Source organism: Platichthys flesus, chromosome 22 (genome assembly GCF_949316205.1).
Source record: "Platichthys flesus chromosome 22, fPlaFle2.1, whole genome shotgun sequence".
In the NCBI taxonomy this organism is placed as follows: domain Eukaryota; kingdom Metazoa; phylum Chordata; class Actinopteri; order Pleuronectiformes; family Pleuronectidae; genus Platichthys; species Platichthys flesus.
Window position 1 is genome coordinate 2,154,030 of NC_084966.1, and position 23,705 is coordinate 2,177,734.

The 23,705-nt window shown below is 46.6% G+C and overlaps 2 protein-coding genes across 2 annotated transcripts; both read left to right on the top strand.

Annotated features, from left to right (window-relative positions):
- The first annotated feature begins 523 nt into the window (after positions 1-523).
- Positions 524-18,304, top strand: LOC133933338 (collagen alpha-1(XXVIII) chain-like). Its single transcript, XM_062380358.1, has 36 exons — positions 524-843; positions 996-1,153; positions 1,804-2,378; positions 4,115-4,135; positions 4,220-4,282; positions 5,343-5,396; positions 5,511-5,555; positions 5,665-5,691; positions 6,090-6,134; positions 6,404-6,448; positions 6,559-6,612; positions 7,773-7,841; positions 7,943-8,011; positions 8,238-8,306; positions 10,109-10,177; positions 10,846-10,914; positions 11,136-11,204; positions 11,310-11,378; positions 11,476-11,547; positions 11,638-11,706; positions 11,833-11,904; positions 11,999-12,067; positions 12,285-12,353; positions 12,696-12,764; positions 12,865-12,933; positions 13,233-13,301; positions 14,181-14,249; positions 14,417-14,485; positions 14,559-14,639; positions 14,748-14,783; positions 14,874-14,910; positions 15,036-15,593; positions 15,787-16,061; positions 16,145-16,376; positions 17,269-17,463; positions 17,600-18,304. The coding sequence occupies exons 2-36, from the start codon at positions 1,003-1,005 to the stop codon at positions 17,605-17,607; spliced, it is 3,681 nt and encodes a 1,226-aa protein (XP_062236342.1). The 5' UTR covers positions 524-843; positions 996-1,002; the 3' UTR covers positions 17,608-18,304.
- A 1,297-nt stretch (positions 18,305-19,601) lies between these two features.
- Positions 19,602-23,334, top strand: LOC133933860 (kelch-like protein 41b). The gene is made up of 6 exons (XM_062381102.1): positions 19,602-20,829; positions 21,487-21,644; positions 21,929-22,036; positions 22,289-22,474; positions 22,763-22,909; positions 22,985-23,334. Exons 1-6 carry the CDS (start codon positions 19,717-19,719, stop codon positions 23,094-23,096), a joined length of 1,824 nt encoding a protein of 607 aa, XP_062237086.1. The 5' UTR covers positions 19,602-19,716; the 3' UTR covers positions 23,097-23,334.
- Positions 23,335-23,705: the final 371 nt, after the last annotated feature.

The following is a 23,705-nucleotide window of genomic DNA, read 5'->3' on the forward strand; positions in this document are numbered from 1 at the left end:
GGGGCAAGATGGGACATGGGCCAAGAAAGAAGTAATTCAAGTTTGGCACATTCTGTGACATTAATAGCACGAAAGCATTTTTGCAGATTTCCCAGGAAATAATTCATGGATCTCGATGAAAATAAAGGAGGACAGATATGAATTTGTTCTCTTGGTTGCAGCTTAAGGCTCTGTTCACTTCCTTTACACCGGATCTCTTGAATCTCTTGAATGATCTTTTCAATCAATCAATCAATCAAATTTTATTTGTATAGCCCATATTCACAAATTACAATTTGTCTCAAAGGGCTTTAACAGGGTGTGACATCCTCTGTCCTTAACCCTCAGCAAGAGTAAGGAACTTTATTTCTTCAAAAATGTGGACAATTCAAACAATAATATCTATGAACAGGTGAGGTTGGGTGCAGATCTGGATAATGATCTGTATGAATCTGATCTCAATACAAACTGTAAATATGTAAATGTAAATAAAGTGCCCAACAAAGGTTTTGAGAGAGTGTGTGTGTGTGTGTGTTTGTGTATGTGTGTGTGTGTGTGATTTCTCCCACACTCTGCCCCAAAATGGGAGTGATCTTTAAAAAGGGCTGGCCTTCCTTTCCTTTACTGCGAGGGGAGAATGGCTCCACTTATGAGAACCAGGATCCAAACCTGTGACTCCGCTCTGCTGCTGCTGCCTCTTCCCTTCACCTCAGACTCTGCATGACTTTGACGCTCGGCACATGGAAGCAAACTAACTTTGAATGAAGAACCTCGTCTGCCTGTTTGCACTTTCTGTCTGAATTCCTTCACAGCCAGGAGAGCCAGTCAGAGCTGATCACATTGGAGACCTAAGTCAGCAACATTGTGAGTTATGCATGCCTGAGTTTTCCAATACGCAAGCTTGTTAAAGCTTGTTCTCTGAGTAGGTGTAGGTGGTTTTGCAGAGGGTAATAAAATGTGAGGACTTGGCTGGGTGTTTTTTTTTAATCCATCGTTGTCTTTTCTTTATCTCTCAGGGGAATCATGGTCCCCTCACTGCTCTGGCTCCTGATGCTGGGGGGACTTCAGGGTCTTTGGGCACAGGAATATGATGAAGACTATGAAGAAGAGGTGGTGACCATCAAGAAAAAGAACAAACTATATCCATCCAACTCCATACCAGAAAAATCCAAATGTAAGTCTGAAATAGTTGTTGTTTTGTTATTTAGAAAAACTGCAGAATTTCAATCTGTGTCAAAAGGTGAATAAATAGAAATAGAATAAATAGAACATGAAACTCAACGAGGACTGGAAGATGCACGTGGACTGATCATATCTCTCAGGCGTCTCCGAACCATTCGTCTCCTGTGTGACTACTCAGCGCTCTGCTACCCAAATGTTACACTCGCTCAGAATCCTGGTTCCCCAGGCACATTCTCCCTGTGACATATTTCCGTGAAGATTAATGTGATTTATCCTCAGCCTATATTAGATCTGCAACCTCCTTCCATTACTGAAGGTTGCTGCAGCAAGTTCAGTTACTTTTATTCCCACTTCAAAATGATATGTCACATTCATGAAAGCCTAAGTGGTCAGTAAATCACCTTTAGCTCCTCTGGCTCTGCAGAAAAAATGTCCCCCTGACTTAGAAAATATGTTTGGCTATGATGATATGACTCTTTGTGTTTAGTTGGATTTGAGGGTAATGGTTTCCTATTATATCAGTTTAGCAACAGAGCATTGTGTGCAGTGAACTCATCAGTTAGTCAGATGTGTGGATAGAAACCAGTCTCATCCTGGAAGGTTTACGTGATCACAAATGTGCAACTCCTCTTTCCTCTCAAGCGCTCAATGATGAGAACTGCGGATTGGAGTTAGCCTTCCTGATTGACAGCTCAGAGAGCGCCAAGGACAACCATGCCCAGGAGAAGGACTTCGCCCTGGAGGTGATGACCCGCCTGCAGGGCCTCCGGCTGCAGACCGGCCGCAGCCTCACCTCCCGTGCGGCGCTCCTCCAGTACAGCAGCCATGTTATCATAGAGCAGACCTTTAAACAGTGGAGAGGAGTCGAGGACTTCAAGGCCCGACTCGCTCCTATCGTCTACATCGGTCATGGCACCTACACAACCTACGCCATCACCAACCTCACCCGCATCTACCTGGAGGAGTCGGACGCCAGCAGCATCAAGGTGGCCATCCTGCTCTTCGACGGCATCTCGCACCCCAGGAATCCAGACATATTTTCCGCTGTGGCTGATGCCAAGAACCAGGGCGTGCGTTTCTTCACCATCGGCATCACACCCGAAGCCAAGGAGGCAGCCAACATAGAAAAGCTGCAGATGGTTGCTAGCACCCCCGCCTCCCGCTACCTTCACAACCTGCAGGACACAGGCATCGTGGAGAAAGTCATTAAGGAGATCGTGAGTAAAAACAAACGTTGGTGTCAGATTGCATGTGAGAGTAGAGGTAGTGGCTGTTGTAGCTTGAATGACCAAGAGATTCAGGCTTTAGTGGAAGGACATGAGTTCAACCCACCCCTGCCCCCTCCCGTCGTCCCCTAGTTCACAAACTAGAACTAGGTCTTCCATTCCAACAGGGTTTGTTGACCCACATGTTGACATATCATCGACATGTCAATGAGCGATAGAAAACAAATCGCCTGAGAGTAAACATTCACCCGTGTCGCCGCGCCCGGCCCCCCTGGCAAGATGCCGCCCTGGGCAGCTGCCCATGTCACTCCTATCTCAATCTGCATGGAGAGGCCATTCAGAGTCAGCTTTTTAGCTTCTTAATATTATACAAGTTGATCTGGTGGCTCATAGTTGTTGCATAAACACTTACTGAGTCAAGGTTGCCAAACTGATAACTCTTCTCTATACTGCTACTGTTAATAAGAAAAATATGCTTCAGGATTTATGACTCTAGACCCACTTGAAGCAAGAGTGTGTAAATTCCTTAAATTCAACTGTCTAAATACATTTTCATTAAAGGGAGAGTGACAGAGATAAATATACATTTTTTGGTGAACACCACATGTTCAGACATGAATTCTGTATAATCATTTTTCTCGCATTAATGTGTCTACATTTCTTTGGCAGTGGAACTCCATGTATGTTTGATCGTTGCTTTTTACCTGAGGATAGAAGTTTATGGCAGGAAGCTTCAAATCGTTATTATAGAGACAGATATCAGATATCAATGATTCAAGTTCCTTTGACCTCTCCGTGCAACCCACTGGGCCAAAGGGTTAGTTAAGCTCTCATCACCAAAATAATCACCAAAATAAAACCTAAAGCTATGAAATTCATCTTCAGCTGCACACAGAGAGGAAGGAAGACAAATGTTATCGTTATTTTCAATTCTTCCTTTGAACTGGTAATAAATTTCCCCCAAAATAACTCGAACATGTGCTGCACACACAACCGATCTGAGGCTGTAACACATGCTTTGAATTGAAACTCTTGTGTGTGAAAATTGGGTGCATTAAGAACACGGACCCAAGGAGAACATGCATGCACGCTACACTGTGTGAGCAGCTACTTGGAAATCAGGCTTCATGTGACCCAGGTGGTTCAAACCTGCATGATAAGGGAACTCTTAATAGAAGAGCCTCAGTGCAGCAGACAGGCTGCACTGTGCTGGCATGCAGGACCCCAGCAGCAGCAGCTTCACTCAGACGTTCATCATTCCTTTGAACAGGCAGCATCTGTATGTCATAAGCATGAGTCTCCGTCCCTGAGAGGAGGAAGCTGCCTTTTATCTTCGGTCGTAGCCCTCGACTGCGTTTCTCCATCCTCTAGGAATGGACAGACTGTTGTCTCCAGACAGCCCAGGATGCTCAGGCTGTTCTACTGAACACTGCATGTGGTTTGTATTTAATCTCAGTGGAATATGGAACATTCCCCCTTGTGTAAAGAATGTGGTCAGCTTTGAAGAGGAAAGCAACCACCGGGATGAGAGCCAGGGCTCCGGTGAGATCCGTCTGCTTCAAGGGTTAGTGCAGGACACCAGTCGGCTCACAGGAGGACATTGGATTGGGTGTATGTTTAGCAGCTCTATTCACAATCGTGTGACTTTCACATCACAATAAAAGATGGTCATGTGTCTGTTCATCAACAATATGGAGCTTGACCTTGTTGTGTTTCTTGCTCCACAGACGGCGCTGGCAGATGAAGGGGTAAGTCTCAACTTGCTGCTGGCTCTCCGCACATATCTGGATTTGTTTCTCTGAGGCCTGTCTGACTCTCACCTGTGTTTGAAGTGTCCCCTGGCCCCGAGCACCTGTGTCTGCGACAAGGGAGAGAGGGGCCCCGCCGGCCCTCCGGTAAGTATTACCCAGAATGCATATGTTCACTGGTAAACAGGAAGGAGATAAGTTATGAGAAGTCCCACATCGTCCCCTTAAAGAAATGGTTCTTGATAAACGATTGTACAAGTTCAAAGTAAACGATTCAATTCAAATTCAGCATTTGAATTTTAAATATTGTTTCACTTCCCTGCAACAATGAAAGTTGCAAATGCCTCACATTCCTGGAACAGTTCAGTGAGAGCAGGGCTGTTGACACACAGGATTTACATCATGAAACAACCCACTGGGGAATGTTTGAGGACACATGCAGAAGAAGAAGAAGGTACATGCATGACTTTCTTCTTCGCCTGCCAATGCCTTGTCGTGACTGAGGAGCTTGACCACAATGAGACGTCGCGGTTTAGCTTTGATGTATTTTCACTGGATGAGAAGCGAGTAATTACCCCATGAACCTGATGCTCTGAACAAAAGCTGTTTCACATCAGGGGCAGCAGTGACGGAAGCAGCGGACATGCAGAGAGGGGCTTACTTGAAAGATGAGAACATTCTCAGTCCACACCGCACATGCATGAAAACAGAGAAGAGCCAGACAGTTGCTCAGGCTCCCAGACACTGTGGCCTTTATCCACGATGGTCCTCAGATATATTGTTCTCAACATGCATGGAGAACAAGAGGAGCTCTTTCCCTGCTGAGCTCGAAGCAGCTGAGCTCACTGGAAAGAGCAGTGGAACATTTTGGGACATTATTCATTGTCTTGCTTGTTAGAACCAGGCTGTAAGTTGCATTTTAGCGTCACACTGTTCAAAGACTTTCTGATTCCGCACCTTCCACTGGCTGCTTCTCCATGGCCACGGCTTATGTTCGATTCCTCACCGCGTGGAGTCAAAACTATCTAAAACCGAGGAGGCTTATTGGACTGAGGTTGTATTTGAGGCTCATATTATCAAGGTAACCTACGTGAGCTGTTTGTTTTAAGATCAAACACCAAACTAAACTGAAAAAGGTACAAATTCACCAAAACATCGGTCGGGTGTGCTTCTTAATGTTTCATAAACGAAATCCTTTTCCTCGCAGGGTAAGAAGGGCCGTCCTGGAGAAGATGGAAGTAATGGTTCAAAAGGACAGAAGGTGATGCCTGCTCACCAACCACCAGTTGTTGTTAAATCAAACTGCATAATTCAGATCTGCTGCCAGATATCTAATATATTTCCTGATTAAAAGTAGAATCCTTGTTTTTCTTAGGGTGAGGGGGGTCTCAGTGGACTTCCAGGTCGTGCAGGAACAGAGGTGAGACCAAGTGGTTGATGAGCTGTTCCACAGACAGGTCTCATGTGGTCTGTGTTTTGGTTGCTGCTTGTCTCCTCCTCCACTTAACATGACTGTTTTGTATTCACAGGGGAAATCAGGATACAAAGGAGAGCAGGTATCGTATGGATCTACTGTAGATTCTCACAATTTCTGCTGATGATTTTTCAAAGTGTATAGTTCTGAAGCTGAAGCTGGGAGAGAAAATGAAGAATGAATATGTTTTCCAGATGCTATGATAGGGATTAACCACACAATCATCACAGCAGCTTGTTCTCCTTCTTACATCTGTGTTGAATGTCTACAAGTATCTCTAGGTTCTTTCCCTTTGAGGGAATATAACCCACAAGATCTTTAGTACATGAATCCTATATGATTAGTCTTGACTAACCACATCCTTCCTGGGATACTAAAACTCATTACTCCAAGATATCCAGTTGGAAACTGCACGCTGGTGTAAACTGGTAATTAGAAAGTATGAAACTATATTTATAAAGTGTTTTTGTTCTCTTACAGGGGGAGAGAGGGGAGTGTGGGACACCTGGAATTAAAGGAGACAGAGTACGTTACCCTTTAACCCTGTTTTATGTTGACTTGAGTTCGGTACACCCATCTTAATATTCAGTCTCTGGATCTGCCCAATCTCACTTTGCAAAATTAGTAAATACACAATAAGACATTATAAGGTGATGTTGTTTTATGACTAAAGTTAATCCTCCATTCAATCTGTATTGATCACAAAATCACTAAACCCTAAGAGAAGCACTTAAAGATGAAGGTATTGTTTGTGATCATCATGGACCAGGAATTTAATTTCCTCTCTTTTCCAGGGTCCTGAAGGAAATGTTGGCCCCAGAGGAAACCGTGGTCCCCAGGTGAAATCTACCTTCCATTGATCATCACTTCCAGATGAAGCACAGCATCATTTGTGCCAGTTTTATTTCAAATAGTTGCTCTTTGCGTGTAACACTTGTTTACACTTCAGGGTTTGCCTGGTCCACATGGTGATATCGGACCTGAAGGTGCGATGGGTAAAAAAGTAAGTATTCCTCTGTGTGATGCTTTTGAAGTCATTGTTGAATATGTATTAAGTGTGTACTAAAGAGAGTGAGTCAGAGTTTCCTATCTGACGGGTCCTTCCTCAGTAAACGTGTGTTTCCCCTGCTCCTGATTCTCCGGTCCAAGTCCGTTGATTAAAGCGGAGCTACAACCCCCGAGCCAGATGCATATCTGAAGATATTGGGTGTTTCGTTGGATGCAACTCTTTTCCAGTCTGGGTTGAATTAAGTATTTTTTATAGCTGTGTGAAAAAATGTAAAAACCTCAAAGATAATGAAAAACACTGGCACCTGAGAGAGGTGACGGAATCAAAGTGTAGAATCAAAGTGATCGCTCAGTTCTGGAGAGTTTTCCTCACAATCACATTACTCAAGAGGTTGACATTTAAAATGAGTCGATCTATCACATAAATAATATCACAAATGTGAAGTAGCCCTACGAACTAATTGCTTGACCATATATTTAAACACATACTTGTGAGTTATGATCCATCCCCAGTGAAACATTTGGAAACCTTTCTGAAGTACCTCATCTGTTATTACCCTGTCAGCCTATTTGTGTGGCCCTATACGTTTTCAGCCCCTTCTCCTGTCTTATAGCTGCCAATTCTGCCATGAGCGCACACTCCCCAACCAAGTGTTCCCTCCTTAATTATTTTGGAAGAATGTTCACGTTGATTGTCTGGCTGTCATCCTATATCACTTAAATGGCAGACTAATGTCTGGCTTTAGACATTGTCCCAACCTGCCTGAAAGGGCAAGGGAAAGAGAGAAACGTGTTGGTATGCACCTTCGAACGATTCCACGCCCTCTCTGCGTGTCTTAAAGCGCCCGACGCTGCACACCACCACGGTGATTTATAGCTTCTCTGGAAATAATTGCATTTTTTAACAATAAAGTCTTGAAGGAATGAAAGGACCAATATTAAGTTTCCAACAACCTTTAAAAATAGCTGAAAATTACAGGAGGGAAAAGGAGTTTATGTAAGGGTGGAGCGGAAGAGAGTAGAAGAGCCGGGGCAGTTCTACTGTTGTCACCTTCATCGACATGAAGCCAAGAATCAGATGAACACAGCTAGTGCTGCTCTCCATGCATCTCTGTGTGTGTACTTGCCCACATCTGTCCCTGTCTGTCTTCACAGGGGGAAAGGGGACTTCTTGGGCCACCTGGAATCCAAGGGGAAACTGGGATCGGCCTTCCGGGACCCAAGGTGAACTCTGCCACCCTTTTGTTGTGGATAATTAAATCATGAAAACATAATCATCCACCTCACGCACGGTTGGCAACCCTCTCATTCTCTCTACTCCACAGGGTGATGTTGGCTTCCAGGGGCAACTAGGGCTCCCCGGTCCTCCAGGCCTTGGCGAGTTGGGACCACCGGTGAGTAAGACGCCAGCAGTGAGACTGAGGGTAACGCTGCATGTGCCACACAACGTCCTCTTCTTCCATGTAGAAGACACCGGAGCAGCGTTGTTGTTGTGCTGCACTGGGTGAAGCTAGTTAGCCTTTGTGAAATGTAAAGGTGCCAACCAACCGACTGACAAACCAAAAAATTTGTTTTTCTCTGTTCCCCATCATTTATTTATATATATTTTGTTTACATCAGGGACCTAAAGGGCAGCAGGGAGTCCAAGGTGAGAGAGGATCACAGGGAGAAGGTCTCCCTGGCCCAAAGGTGAGTTTGGGTTCATGTCTTTTATGCCTCACGCTCATGCACTAAAACCTTTGAGCCCTTTTGACCCCATCTTCATGCATTCAATCTCACTTCAACCATCATCCCACTGATCTGCTCAAAGGCCTCATCTGGGCTCCAGATTGCAAGGTCGTAATGAAAGGGAAATTGACAACGTGTACTGTTACAACAGCTGACAACACGGAGGTTTCATAAATTCACAACGAGCAGTGCAGCACGGCTCTCATGACCTCATGGAGTGACCTGGTCCATTGATCGTCCCCAGTAGAGGACACGAGCACAGACCGGCGCCGAGTGGATGTGGAGACAATACAGGAAAAGAGCCAGGACACCTCGAGACATGATGAGAGGGAGTGACTCAGAAAGAGAGGAAAGAATGACTTTGTGCGTCTGTGTCTTCTCAGGATGTACACACGCACAAAAACACACACATACACACACATATAGACACTCCCACACATGTGCACATGGGCAGAGACTGGAAACACAAGTGCAGTTTCCATTCTACAATTAGGACACAATCTTTCCCCATCACAGTATCATTTGTTTTGTGAAGATTTTATCAAAGAGTTCATTAAACCAATAACTTCTTTATGAGTGGTGTCACAGATCAATTTGTAGGTTTATCAGCCTCATCTGTGAAGTCAGACAAAACCCTTTTGTTGTTTGATGAATGCAGACAGTAGAGTGACAGGTGATGAAGTCCGTGGAATTCCTTTAGGTCATGAGGAACCTAATCACTTGCTGGCTTCCTTAGAGTATCAACAGACTTTACATCAGAGGCGCAGTAACTTGAATTCAGGTTCCATTCTTATTCTCCCCACTCACTCCCGGCCTTCATCCACTTGATCCTCTCTCGAACTTTCCTCGTGGGGATGGTAACAGCTCGTTTCCACCCTTGAACAGGCGGAGGTGCATCCCCCCCTCCCCCTGTTAAAGATTGGCCTCGGGGGTGCTTGTTTTTCCCCTCAGCACGAAATCTGATTGCAGATGGCGTTCTTGCTGGAAAGCACGTTCCTCGCATGACGTGTGTCGACAGGCTCCGGACTCACAGGAGCTCGTCAGCAGTATTATCCTTCTTTCCACATCATTAGCACCTGGGTGTGTGAGCCAGAGTGAGGCATCACAGAGTGAGGACAACACATCTATAGTTTGTGAAGATAAGAAAACACACTCAGACGTCTCTGCTTTTTGTATTCTTCTTACTGTCAACTCATCTAATTCCTCACTGTGTTTCCACACCTGCTTTTTTTGTTTGTTATTCTGTGGATCCTCTACAGACACTTGAAAACAGATGCAGTGTGAAACTTTGCCTGGAATCATATTTTACTAATTATTCTCGTTATTATGAATTCATGAATTAGTCAATAAACCACTGAGAACGCACTGCTACTCGTTCGCTCTCTGTACAAAAACTATCATGCAGATACAAACATGCCTGAGGCTTCTGGCCCAGCTACACACACTGAGTGGGAAACAACCACACACCTGCAGCGAGACCGGGTTGAAACCATAGACTGTGAATAACGAGCCGTTTCCCAAAAGTGAAGCCAAAACATCCCCTTTGACATCTGCTGGCTGGTGCAGTATAGCTCACAGCCTCCTCCGTGTTAGTGCATGGGACATGGACCAAACCTTATTGCTGTTTGCTGCATAGGGTTAGGGTTTGCCCCGGAGTCCTAATAATAATGATTGTTGCTGATTCCTCACCGTCCTCTGATGATGCTGTGACTGTGCTTACATTCTGTGCCTTCGTTTGGTGAAACCGTTCTGTGTCTTCACAGGGAGTGCGAGGCCTGGATGGACCACGAGGACCCAGAGGACAGCCGGGCGCTGGAATTAAAGGAGACAAGGTAGAACCGAGTGGCTGTAAATAAGACGCCTCGCTGAAAGTCCTTCACACCGGCACGAGGACGAAGCTCGAGTGTGTTATATAGGAGGTCACAATGTACAGGTCATGAATCAAGGTTAGAGCGTGGGTGGTGTAGGAGGAGTGAGGCTTCTTGGTTTGTACTGATGAATGTGGGGACGTTTGCAGTGGCAGTCTGAAGATGGATTCTCTCCTCCTCTCAGATCGCTGCACCCATCTGGGAATCCGACAGGGAAAATTAGTTTTTAAGTTCCATCATCATCTAAAGTCACTGGAAGATGACGTGAACATTGAGAAGTGAATGAAACCGGCTCCCAGAGAAAATACGGGTCTGTTAAAATACTCGCAGAGTGTTGTGATGACAGTTTTATCGTAGCTGCGAGTGGAGGTTCATCGGGATAATTGCTTAGTTTTCACGCGGTAATGACAAATTGAGTTATGTGAATGTAAAGATTTTACTGCGTGAAAGTTCTCGTGCTCTGCAATCAACAGCACATATTCATTACTGAGCCATAAGGAAACACACAGGATGTTGGCAGAGGAAACAGGTGCTTTCCACACGCAGTAAATCCTGGAATGTGAGAACGATTGTCTGTCAAGCTTTCAACATTAACATGCACTTGTTATTAATATCTACTCTTTTATGTAAAGGGGGATTTTGGACCTCCAGGTCTTCCAGGACCCCTCGGACTTCCGGGCCTGGGCATACAGGGTGAGAAGGCAAGTACTCTACTCACGAAGTGACTCCTGCTGCTCGTTATCACTAAACTCCTTCAACCTATTTGACCTTTCACTTCCCTGCAGCTTGTATGAAGCAGAATTATTTAGTGGATAAAAACTGATAATAGTTTTCATATGGATTCTTTCAATAGATGTTTTTTTCTTTAATTAGAAATATGATATTGTTAGTTATTCATCACTTCATCTGTTTATCCTTCCAGGGGGTAGAAGGACCAAGGGGGCCACTAGGAAGCAGGGGCCCACAAGGGGAGGGCCTGCCTGGATCCAAGGTGTGTACACACATTAAATAATACTGTTTCAGGGGCTCTTGAAATTTTTACCACTCCCCTAAGCCAATTGTTAAATACATAATAAGTATTTTGTCTTCTCAACAGGGAGACCAAGGGTTGCCAGGTGAAGCTGGCGCTCCAGGGGAGAGGGGGGCTGGAGATCCTGGAGCTAAGGTCGGTCAAAACACTGTGGCTGAATTTAGCATCAGCAACAATCGTCTATACTTTTTCAGACCTAAAAATGTCAGCGTATCCACAAATGTGTCCCCAGGGTGAGCCAGGATCGACAGGGACCTCGGGTCTGCCCGGGCTGCCAGGAGAGGACGGGGCTCCTGGACAGAAGGTAGTTTGGACATTGTTTCCTCCAATATGAAGCCGGTATAAGTGAACTCAGGTCAGTTCAGTGAATGCATACGTGTGTTTCTGTCATCAGGGGGAGCCAGGACCTTCAGGTCTCAGGGGCCTAGAGGGGGCAGCTGGAATTGGCACTCAGGGGGAAAAGGTACAAAATACACAAGGGACATTCCCTGCACACGGTTTTGCTCGTGTTGCAGGAAACCTTTGCTGCTCTAAGCAGGATAAGTGAAGCCACTGCCAACAGATCACTGATTGTACTCCATCTTTTAAGGGTGACCAAGGCCAAAGAGGAATAAGAGGTTTGAATGGTCCACCAGGCATCGCTGGACCCTCAGGACCGAAGGTGAGATGCCACTGAGACCCTGTTCTGTGTCTGTTGGAATATAAATGGTTCAGTTAATAAGTTTAACAACTTGACTTCCATCATTCTTCCTCAGGGGGAACCAGGAACACAAGGCCGGGGGGGTCCTCCTGGTCCACAAGGACGTTTCGTTGCTGGACCCAAGGTGACTTTAGGAAACAGGCTCCCTGTTAAAGGCACATTTCATATTTCTAAGAGTTGGCATGTTCATTGTTTATTTCTTGAAAGAGATTCAATTCATATGGAACTATTGTATTTAATGGCATTAGCAACAATGACTGTGGTGAATGGGTGAATGTGCATTTACCCTTTCACTTAATATGGCTCTACCTTGTGATGAATAAATGTAAACTGTGTTCCAGGGGGACCTCGGCCCCAGTGGGCCTCCTGGTCCGATTGGGGAAAATGGCTATGGACTTCCTGGCCCGAAGGTGAAGCTCAGTATAAACAACAATGAAACACACACACTTGAAGTTTTCATTTTCAACCAACAAGTCCCAGCATGTTGTCATAGCCTGTGTTTGGAAAATCTATTATCCAATGAAACGTAATGAGCGGCAGGTCTCGAAGCACATTTGTGCAATTCTCACCTTCGAGTTAATTTCCCACCAAGAACAGAGACGATGACGTAAACGTAAAGTCACATCCTGTTTTTCTATTTCCGTTAATTTCCCTGACACACAAAATAGCAAAAACAGCACTGGTACTTTAACAATGTCTTTGTGTTTGTTTTCTGGTCAAATTATTGACTTCTCTGTGTGTGTGTGCTGCAGGGGGACCGTGGGAATCCAGGCCCTGCAGGTCCATTTGGTCCCAAAGGAGACGGCTACCCCGGCCCCACGGTGAGGAGCCGATTCAGCCGCTCACTGTCCACTCCTAAACCTCAGATTTAGATCAATCCTCTGACGGCTGTGATCTAACGCAGTGTCCTGTGTTCTTTAGGGCCCTCCTGGTCTGCCTGGACTTATAGGAGAACCCGGCCAAGAAGGAGTGGGCGTCCAGGGACCCAAGGTGACGACTCGGTTCTCTGAGACCCAGAATAATGTTTGACAAGTCGGAGCATGTTGGTGGCATAAAGTGATGCTTTTCATTTTCATCGTGTTTCAAGTGTGATTCTGTGTGTTCCAACTGGAACCTGAGCCAAACCAAATGTCAGAAACTGTTAGATCAATTAGAAAGCTATTTGGAAGCTTTGATCATTTGTTAGAGAAAAGTAATTAAAGGAAACAAGATTTATAGGAGTTAATTTGTCTGATGGATGTGCAGCGTGGAGGTGGTCATATGTCTTCTGTGCTCCTTCCTCTTTGCAGGGGGATATTGGTTTCCGGGGGCTGCCTGGTTTACCAGGACCTCCGGGCGAAGGACTCCCAGGACCTCTGGTACTTGATACAGATTTTTCTTTTGTCTAAAATTATTTAACTTTCGACTTTTCATCTTTGTTTTGAACTCGTAAAAAACTGTGTATTCTGTTTCTGCAAACACAAAGACAATATTCACAGGAAGCCTTCGATCATTTCATCTGACACGCGAGCAGATGGTCGTGATCGAGTCATACTCTCTGCAGAATTGTGTTTAGCTGCAGTCAGAGTGAAAAACGGTTCTTCATCTGCTGTTTGAGCATGCCCACCGCAGGGGCCTTATATTCAAAGGCCGCCACTCGTTTGCTCCGGGTGTTTATCATGATTTTCCCGCAGCACTCTGACACATCGGTGCAGAGTGAGAATCTCCACAGACGTATGTGTCCGATGAGAAGCACTCGGCCTAACGGGTCTAAACGAGGCGACTCTCAGCTCCCATAGGTCCACAGATATCACATCCACATTCCCTGCAGGCCTCAGATCAGCGTCTCTGCAGGACTGAGCCCTGTCAGGGCCGTGCAGCAGCAGGCAGATTTAATGAGGACTTAACTGATGACGTAATATGAGGCACAATGAACAAAACGGAGAAAATGGTGGTGTCAGATATGACTCAGTATTATAATCATCACCTCGTAAATGATAGTCTCTTAAAAACCCTTTTAAAAGATTTATTTGACATCTGTCCACACATCTCTCACGTGGCCACGGCTGGTTTGCTCATGGGCCCCAGAGTCAGAAACCATAACCATGTAGGAGCACCAGTTTTCATCCACATAATGAATCTGATAAAAAGGAATTTTAAACAAAGGCAGAAGCTCTTTAATTTAACCTATTTCATTTCCAATCCTATTTGTGTCAGTGTTTGTTGTGCTGTTCAGTTAAACTCGTGTTTCCTTGCAGGGTAGCCCCGGCCGACCTGGGCCATCGGGTCCAATAGGGCCACAGGGACAAGGAGTTCAAGGGCCAAAGGTTTGTTTATAATAATCAATGAATAATAACAGAGTTTATCAGAGTCTCATTCCCTCCCCTACACACTCACATCGTTCCCAGTAGTTTAATCAGTGGTTCGGTATATCAGTATTCTGCTGTATCTCTGTGTTTCCGTCCCTGATATAGTTGAACTGTGTTTGATTCAGGGGGAACATGGGGCCCAGGGTGTGACAGGGCCGAGGGGGCTGCCTGGAGACGGCTTTCCTGGAGCTAAAGTGAGTTTCAGACTTCTGAACGTGGGGTTGTTTGTCTGTATCCATCTCTGATCACTGACATGTGGCCGTGCAGGGGGACCGTGGCTCGGCCGGGGAAAGAGGGTTGAAGGGAATCAGAGGTGACATGGGAGATCCTGGAACCCCGGGGCAAACAGTGAGTGATGCTCTGACACTCGTTATCACTTATTTGAGCTAATATTTAAATTGAGACATGTTGGAATGGACATGAGAATGCTCTTCTTCTTTACTCTCTGTGTCTTAGGGACGATCTGGTATCAAAGGTGAAGCCGGAATCACGGTGAGTCTTCTCATATGTTCAAACACATTTTCATTCTCATCCTGTCATGTTTATCCATGTGCTCATAGCATGTTGCTGTGTTGGTTTCAGAGAGAGGACATCATCCGAATGATCAGAGAGATCTGTGGTAAGGCATCTTCTGCCCTGTTTATTGACTGAGCCGCTGTCTCATGTTATCTGTGGAGATCAGATTCCACAGACTGAACCTCGTCAAGGGGACATCTCACTCATGATCTCATTGTGTGGTTCCAGGATGTGGGATCAAGTGTAAGGAGAGGCCCATGGAGCTGGTGTTCGTCATCGACAGCTCAGAGAGCGTGGGCCCGGAGAACTTTGAGATCATCAAGAGCTTTGTGAACGCACTAGTCGACCGGGTCACAGTGGGACGCAACGCCACCAGGATCGGCCTGGTGCTGTACAGCCTGGAGGCCAAGCTGGTGTTCAACTTGGCTCGCTACGTCTCCAAACAGGACATCAAGCAGGCCATCGGGAAGACCCTGTACATGGGAGAGGGCACGAACACGGGCACGGCCATTCGTAAAGCCACACAGGAAGCCTTCCAGAGCTCACGTGCGGGGGTCAGCAAAGTGGCCATTGTGATTACGGACGGCCAGACGGACAAGCGGGAGCCGGTCAAGCTGGATATCGCGGTTCGAGAAGCTCACGCCGCCAATATCGAGATGTTTGCTCTGGGGATAGTGAACACCACCGACCCAACACAGGCCGAGTTCCTCAGAGAGCTGAACCTGATCGCGTCTGACCCGGACGCCGAGCACATGTTCCCCATCGACGACTTCAACACTCTGCCAGGTGAGACCCCTTCTCTACAGCTGGTGTTTATCATGACCACCCCCCCCCCCTTGTTCAAATGACTGTATAACAAGTGACAGCCCGACTAAACATAAAGTATATTTGAGGCTAATGGGAAAGTGTCAGAGACGCCACAGGAATCCTGCAGCTTTGCCTCTGACCTCTGACCTCTCTCTGTGTCTGTGTGTCTCAGCCCTGGAATCCAAGCTGGTCAGCCGGTTCTGTGAGGACGAGAACGGAGCCCTGATATACAACACAATAACTAACGGCTACAACGGCTATGGAAACAACGGCCACAACGGCAACAGGAATGGCATTAATGGGAAGTTCGCCACCGGTGGCTTTGGAATCCGACCTGTGACCGAGGAGGGAGCAGAGAGCGGCCGACCGACTGGCACCAGCAGCCACAGCCTCGGAGGCCAGGTGGACAGCACACGACACAGCATTAAAGGATCCAGCACAGCACAGGTACGGAAGATAAGAATGTACATTCATTTAACATTATATCTGTTGAAAGGGACAAAGTGTTTCACAGTGTTGTCTGGTTTCAGGGAGGAGGAGGAGGAGGAGCAGGAGGAGGAGGAAGATGGCAGAATGTGCAAACAGAGACAACAAACAGGGGAACGGAGCGCGGGGACACATTTAACCGCGAAACAATAGATCCTTCCGGAGGGGACTCTACCAGGAGGCGAGGATCATCTTCATCTTCATCATCTTCTACAAATGTAACCACATCATCCTCAGGTGGATCTGCATCTGCCCCGAGGCCGGCGCTCCCCAAAGGTACAGAAACTCCATCATACTTCGGTATTTGTTTTCTTTTAACAGCCAGCTCATGCTCCGACATGAAACACGTACAAATCCATTCCTCAGCCACAACAGAGAGTTTCATCAGTCGAGGGAAACACCATCAATTAAAGAAACTGGAGTGAAGCTGCTGCCAAAGGATGCAGACGCTTCCCGGGCTGCACACACAAAACCACTCAAACCTCAGGGATTTAATTAAATCAGTAAAAGAATCAGTGTTTCATTACTGCACCTGCACGGAGGTCAGGACATTATCTTGAAATGCTATGGGGTGGGGGTGGGGGGGGGCTTTGCAAAGATCTGACTCAGTTGTTCGGGCCTGAGGTCGTTGCATCTGATGTTTATCTTAAACGGCCCCAGACCAATTATCATGAGACACAGTAATAATTAGAGATGGAAAAAATGGGGAATTGGCTGAAAAACAAACTGTCAGTGAAATGATATCATGAGGAGTTAACAACCCAGTCGACAGTGAAGATCCATGAAAAGAAACCTATTTGAACCCCTTGAGATGCACGACCCTTCCGTGACTGGTCAACATCTGAACCTGGTAAGTGAGCGTGTGTCGGGATGAACACCTTCATTCCTCCAGACGTGAGGAGCTTCCTGCAGCAGCCCCCCTGGAGGAGTGTGAATCTTCTGCCTCCAGGTTTGTGATGAGTGCTTCCTGATTGACAGGCTCTGTAATGAGGTCATGTAGGTGAGGAGCAGCGAGGCCAATTATTTCTGATGCCGTGCTGATGATTTGATAGAATGTGCTCCTTCCTCAGAGCGCTGTCAAGAAACAGGTGTTGTCTCAAAAGAGAACCACTTAGCGGCAACAACTATTCTGACGTTTCTTCATCTGTTCCCCATCGTCCTCCTGCAGAGACCGTCCCCTTGGACCCACGCTGCGGCCTGGTTCTGGACCAGGGCACGTGTCGGGATTACATCATCCGCTGGTACTACGACAAGCAAGCCAACGCCTGCGCCCAGTTCTGGTACGGAGGCTGCAACGGAAACAAGAACCGCTTCGACACGGAGGAGGAGTGCAAGAGAACGTGTGTGATCCCCAGGTCCACCGGTACGCTCTCGTGACTCATCCCCGCCATGTTTTCATTATGTCATTCACAGCCACCGTGTCAGCCAGCAGGGCTGACATCCCCTTCTCATTTCCTCCTCTGAGCTTTAGAGTTGTTTCTTGTGTTTGTGTTTTCCAGGCGGCTGAGAGGAACTGCTGCTGTAGACACCTCACGGAGAAGCAGCTAAAACCAGCCTCTCGCTGGGTTATGTAAAGTTCTTGCATCACTGATGTTCCATAACCCCACCACGTAATAGATCCTGTCGTGTCCTCCTGTCAGATCAGATGAAGCGACGCTACGTTTGATAGATACCTCCATTGTTTTTATTGATTAATATGATCAAATACTGCAGAAGAAACTCATCGCTCTTTTCTCAGGAATTCAGTTGATCAGTGTGTTTCCAAATCACCAGGGATCACACACAGTGCATCAATCTGTCAATCAACAAACCGTTTCTTTACTCGCTGGATCGGCCGCTGCTCAAACATTAATCACAAGAACCAGTTAGACACGACTGAGACTGAGCCTCTCATCACGTAAATCAAGATACTTTGCTCTTATAGAAAGTTACTGACGCTCTTTGGGATCATTTTGTGCATTTGAATGTTTTGTTTCGTGTTTACATTGTTTCACTTGTTTCCTTTTCTACATGTCTACACACACACATGCATAAACACTAACACACACACACACGCACACACACACACACTGCCCTCTACTGGCCAACACATCCTGTGAACTGAACCAAGCTGTACTGACTGGATGAATTCATTTTGTGTTTGTTTTTTTTCACATTGTCAATATTTGATGTCAAACATTTGTAATAAATCGGATCCAAACTAATATGTGATTATTATATTATGTATTATTAGAATGAATATACTTTATGCATTGACTTCAAATTAAGGGAATGTATGAAAATCCAAGCAAACAGACGGGTGTGTCAATTTTCTCATTAGTTCTCATTAAGCGACCATATTATTAATGTAATATCACTTTTAAAAGGTGATTATGTTTATAAAGAGGATAAAATATGATTAACTCAGAGGTTTTCAGTTTTTAACTAGTTCCAAACTTCCTGAAAACGTTCAAATTCCACTCAAACACGAAGCTAGTTGAAGTTTGCTTCATTGATCAGCTTCAGGGAAGTGGCAGAGCTGCTCTCCTGCTTAAATTAGACGCTAGACGCTCGTCCACAAGTGGCGTAGTGTGATCTATTTTGAGAGACGTGAGCTAACTCTACACACTCCTCACACTTCACCAGCAGCCAAGCAATTTAAACTCTGATTCATCTGCACACATCAGTCATGGCCTTTTCCTAATGGACAGTTTCAACATCTTGCATTAAAACGCTCGGCCGTTTAGTGATGAGAGTGAACGTTTTAAAATGCATTCACACACACAGAAACACACACAGACACACACACAGACACACACATACACACAGAAGCAGCTGGGCTATGATCCATCCAGCAGGGAGTGTTCTGATTGGTGGAGAGAGCTGCCTGTACCGGAGGTCGTCACCTGTTCCTTCAGACAGCTGCTGCGTTCAAACTTTACTACGTTTCTACGACCATTTTAGTGCAAAGTGATTTTGTGTCTCATTTCAGTAACGTCACAATAAGATAAGATCAAATAAGATCATATTAAATAGATCGAATGATTAAAGATTGAAATTGTGTCAGAGAAATCGAATAAATAAAGTATTCATCGGGCTTTAAAAGTTAAAACATAATAGATTTTCTCTAGGGTTATTTCCTGGAACCCACATCTGAGCTGAAGACCAGATCTATAGGATGAAAGTGACTGAGTGATAAAAGTGAATGAGAAGGTTCTGAATGAAAAGATGATCTGCAGCCGCAGCTCTAAATACACCATCACTGGTTCAGAAGCTATTTGAGGACTTTGACAGCATTGTCTCCGTCCCCCTCCTGCCACACGACACTGTGTGAGCTGAATCATGGTGGCTCCTCTCCAGGCCGGGCAGCCAGTTGCTTCCTTCAGTCTGTGGCAGCAGCTGCTCCAGTCGAGGCCTGCTCTGTGATTCGGCCCAGTCGGATTCCTCCGGTCTGCAGCGGGCAGGGGGCTATATTTAGAGCGGGACAGGATTAAATGTCAGGGTCTTCACACCGGGACCCTTTTCTGTGCTCTCCCTTTTCCAGCCAGGACCGAGTGCCAGCAGGACCTGCGGCCGTCACCTCCTTCCTCTCTCCACAGACCTCTCGTTCGCCTGCCGTGTGCCCTCCTGACTCACCATGGACCCCAACGCCATCAAGGAGGAGCTGCGCCTGTTTCAGAGCACGCTGCTCCAGGACGGGCTGAAGGAGCTGCTGAATGAGAACAAGTTTGTGGACTGCACCCTGAAGGTGGGCGACCGCAGCTTCCCCTGCCACCGGCTCATCATGGCCGCCTGTAGCCCCTACTTCAGGGAGATCTTCTTCACAGAGGACGGCAAGGAAGTGGAGAACACCAAGGAGGTGGTCCTGGAAGACGTCAACCCCTCCATCCTGGACATGATCGTCCAGTACCTCTACTCGGCCGAGATCGATCTCACCGACGACAACGTTCAGGATATAATCGCTGTGGCCAACAGGTTCCAGATCCCTTCTGTGTTCACCGTGTGCGTGAACTACCTCCAGAAGAAGATGTCCCTGATCAACTGCTTGGCCATTTTCAGGATGGGCCTGGTGCTCAACTGTCCCCGGCTCGCCGTGGCCGCACGCAATTACATCGCTGACCGCTTCGAGGCCCTCTACAAAGAAGAGGAGTTCCTCATGCTCGCTCCTCATGAACTCTTCGCCATCATCGGTGGCGACTCGCTGAACGTGGAGAAGGAGGAGCTGGTGTTCGAGGCCGTCATGGCCTGGGTCCGCCACGACAAAGACAAGCGCCTCAGTGTCCTGAAGGACGCTTTCAACTGCATCCGCTTCCGTCTGCTCCCGGAGAAGTACTTCACAGGCCGAGTGGAGACCGATGACATCATCAAGGCCGACCCGGAGCTGCAGAAGACGATCCAGGTCGTCAGGGACGCCTTCAAGGGGAAGCTCCCGGAGAAACCCCTGAAGAAGGAAGGGGAGGAGGGAGCCGACAAGGAGGCAGGTGAGGAGGAGGACAGCCCGTTCCCCGGGTTCCTGAATGACAACCGCAGACACGGCATGTTCACCCGTGACTTCATCGTCATGATCAACGACACGGCGGCGGTGGCGTACGACGTCAGCGAGAACGAGTGCTTCCTGGCGGCCATGTCGGAGCAGGTGCCTCGTAACCACGTGAGCCTGGCGTCCCAGAGGAACCAGCTCTACATCATCGGCGGACTGTTTGTAGACGAGGAGAACAAGGACGTGCCTCTGCAGTGCTACTTCTACTTGGTGAGCAGCTCCTTCGTCCAAACTCGGGAGAAGAAGCTGAAGAAGACTTTGGGAAATCTTGATGAGAAGATAGAGATCATCAGATTAAGATTAACCATCACACGTACCTTTGATACGAAGCTGTGGTCGTTGGACAGACCCGTTAAAACATTGGGAACATGAATAATATATAATACAGGAAAGAAAAGAAGCAGGATGAAAAGTGTGTGTGATTATTTATTCAGCTCACAAATCACAGCGGTTATTTAAACTATATTAAATATAAACCCAGTGCAGTAAAAGTTCTGAGGCGTCATCATCAACTTATGTTTTGACCAAATAGCCTCAAGAACATTTATAGAGCGACAGAAAATAAACTCTCAATAAAACAGAATCTAAGTTTTCCTGATATTAAGACCTTTTCCAACAGGCTTCTTCTAAGTAAATATTAAACGAGTAGGTCTGACTCAAAGATGTGTGAGAATAATCTTTTATTTCAAGACGGAGCTCAAACCAAATAAATCAGAGACTCAGACGATTCTCCTACGAGAATAAATGTATATTTCTTTAGTATTTTTAAAACCTAATCAATATGTTGCTGGCATGTAGGACAGAGATTCAACACTAAGAGGGTGTTTCATCGTGTTTATCATTATGGTCTCTCTCTCTCTCTCCCAGTTGGACCCGCTCACCTCTGACTGGGTCGCTCTGCCGCCCATGCCGTCCCCCCGGTGCCTCTTCAACATCGGAGAGAGCGACAACCTGCTGTTCGCCGTCGCCGGGAAAGACCTGCAGACCAACGAGTCCCTGGATTCTGTGATGTGCTACGATGTGGAGTCAGTGCTCCCTCCTCCCTCCTCCCTTGTTTCTCACTTTCTGTCTGAGTTAGGAGATAATTAACTGCAGGAAGAGAGCGTTGTTCAGGTTGAATGAATCATGATGTGATCACAGCTTTATAATCGACTGTGGTTGTTAGTTCAGTCATTATCGACACATTCCGATGATCTGACTCATGATCACATGTATGAAGCATGTTCCAGACACTTCAGGCCCTCATGTCCTTACTGTGGCCCTGTGAGTCTAAAGAGCCTCTAGTGATGGTGTGACCTCCTTTCTTCAGGAAGATGAAGTGGAGTGAGAGCAAGAAGCTTCCTCTGAAGCTCCACGGCCACGCTGTCCTCTCCCACGGAGGACTGGTCTACTGCATCGGAGGAAAGACGGACGACAAGTGAGTGTGTGTGTGTCTGTGTGTGTGTCTGTGTTTGTGTGTGTAGGCAGCAGCTGTTTGTGATCTGTCATCCTCCCACACTGCACAATTACTCTGCTGCCGTCCATGAGGATCTGACATGTTACTACCAGGGACTTTTAAAGATGGAGGACATAACGTGGCTGTAGTGTTGGTCTTTGACCCCGCCTCCTCCGTGTTAGTGAATGGGACACGAACCAAACCAACATGTCATCCCTCCCTTCTCCTCCTCAGCAAAGCTCTCAATAAGATGTTCGTGTACAACCACAAACAGTCGGAGTGGAGGGAGCAGGCGGCCATGAAGACGCCCAGAGCCATGTTCGGAGCCGTCGTCCATGGCGGCAAGATCGTGGTGGCCGGGGGGGTGAACGAGGAAGGACTCACTGCGTCGTGTGAGGCTTACGACTTCACAACAAACAAGTAGGATTCTGCCTCCAGCTTTCTTTTCTCTTCTCAGTCTGGTTAGGATATTCTTTTTGTTAAAAACATACAAACAAAAATATACATTTTAAGAATAAGTTCTGAAATAATGTGTATTTAATGACGCAAACTGGTATGATGAGGAATATGAAAGCTTTGAGCCTCGGTATTTTGTGTCTCATCCACTAAATATAAAAGGGTGAATCTCAGTGAATACACCACAGTTCAAAAGACGCAGTGAAGGCTCCATCATCCACTTGACCTTCTCTGAATGCCACCTCTCCTCAGGTGGGAGCCCTTCACAGAGTTTCCCCAGGACCGGAGCTCCGTCAACCTGGTGAGCACCGGTGGCGCTCTGTTCGCGGTGGGCGGCTTTGCCATGATCCAGATGGAGAACAAGGAGGTGGCTCCCACAGAGGTCACTGACGTCTGGCAGTAAGTCTGAGTTCTGGGTCGGATGTCCCCTCTGTGTTGTTGTGCTGGGTCTGACTCTGATGTGTCTGTCCTCAGGTACGAGGAGGACAAGAAGGAGTGGAGCGGGATGCTGAGGGAGATGCGTTACGCTGCCGGCTCCTCCTGCGCCTCCATGCGCCTCAACGCTGCCAGGATGGCCAAGCTGTAAACAGAGTCGCTCCAGAAACCTCCTCCTCCTCCTCTCTCTCTCTCTCCCTCCATCTTTTCTCTGTGAAGTTGACCTTTGACACTGAACTCAGACATTTCTTATCTGCACTGTAAACACTCGGCTCTGCACCGTCCCCACAGTAACAGAAGAGAAGCCCCAGTTTAGATGAAACCTCGCAGCTCTGTTTACGTCCTTTCTCGCTCTTCTTTTATAAAATAAACTTCTTTGATTGTTTTGATTTCGTCTCATCTGTAAAAATCATAAAAAACATAAAACACACCTGCACTGTGTTTGTAGATTCTTTGTCCTTTTAGGTAAACAAGGAAGTGGGTTTAGACTCTGTGTTTTAAACCCAGGTTAATAATATTCAAACACGTCACACAGCTCTGCAGGTCCTAGAGAGACCAGTGAGGTAACTCACTGCACTTTTAACTTCACTGTGTTTTCATTGGTGCTAGAAGTGAATAATTAGGGTTGAGAAGGAAGAGCAACTTATTATTTGATGCATGATTCCCGATCCTGATCCAACATCATGATCCAGGATGTGGTCGCAGCAGCAAATCTAGATCTGCACCATGAATCACATTTTGTGAGACATTCATGTGATGA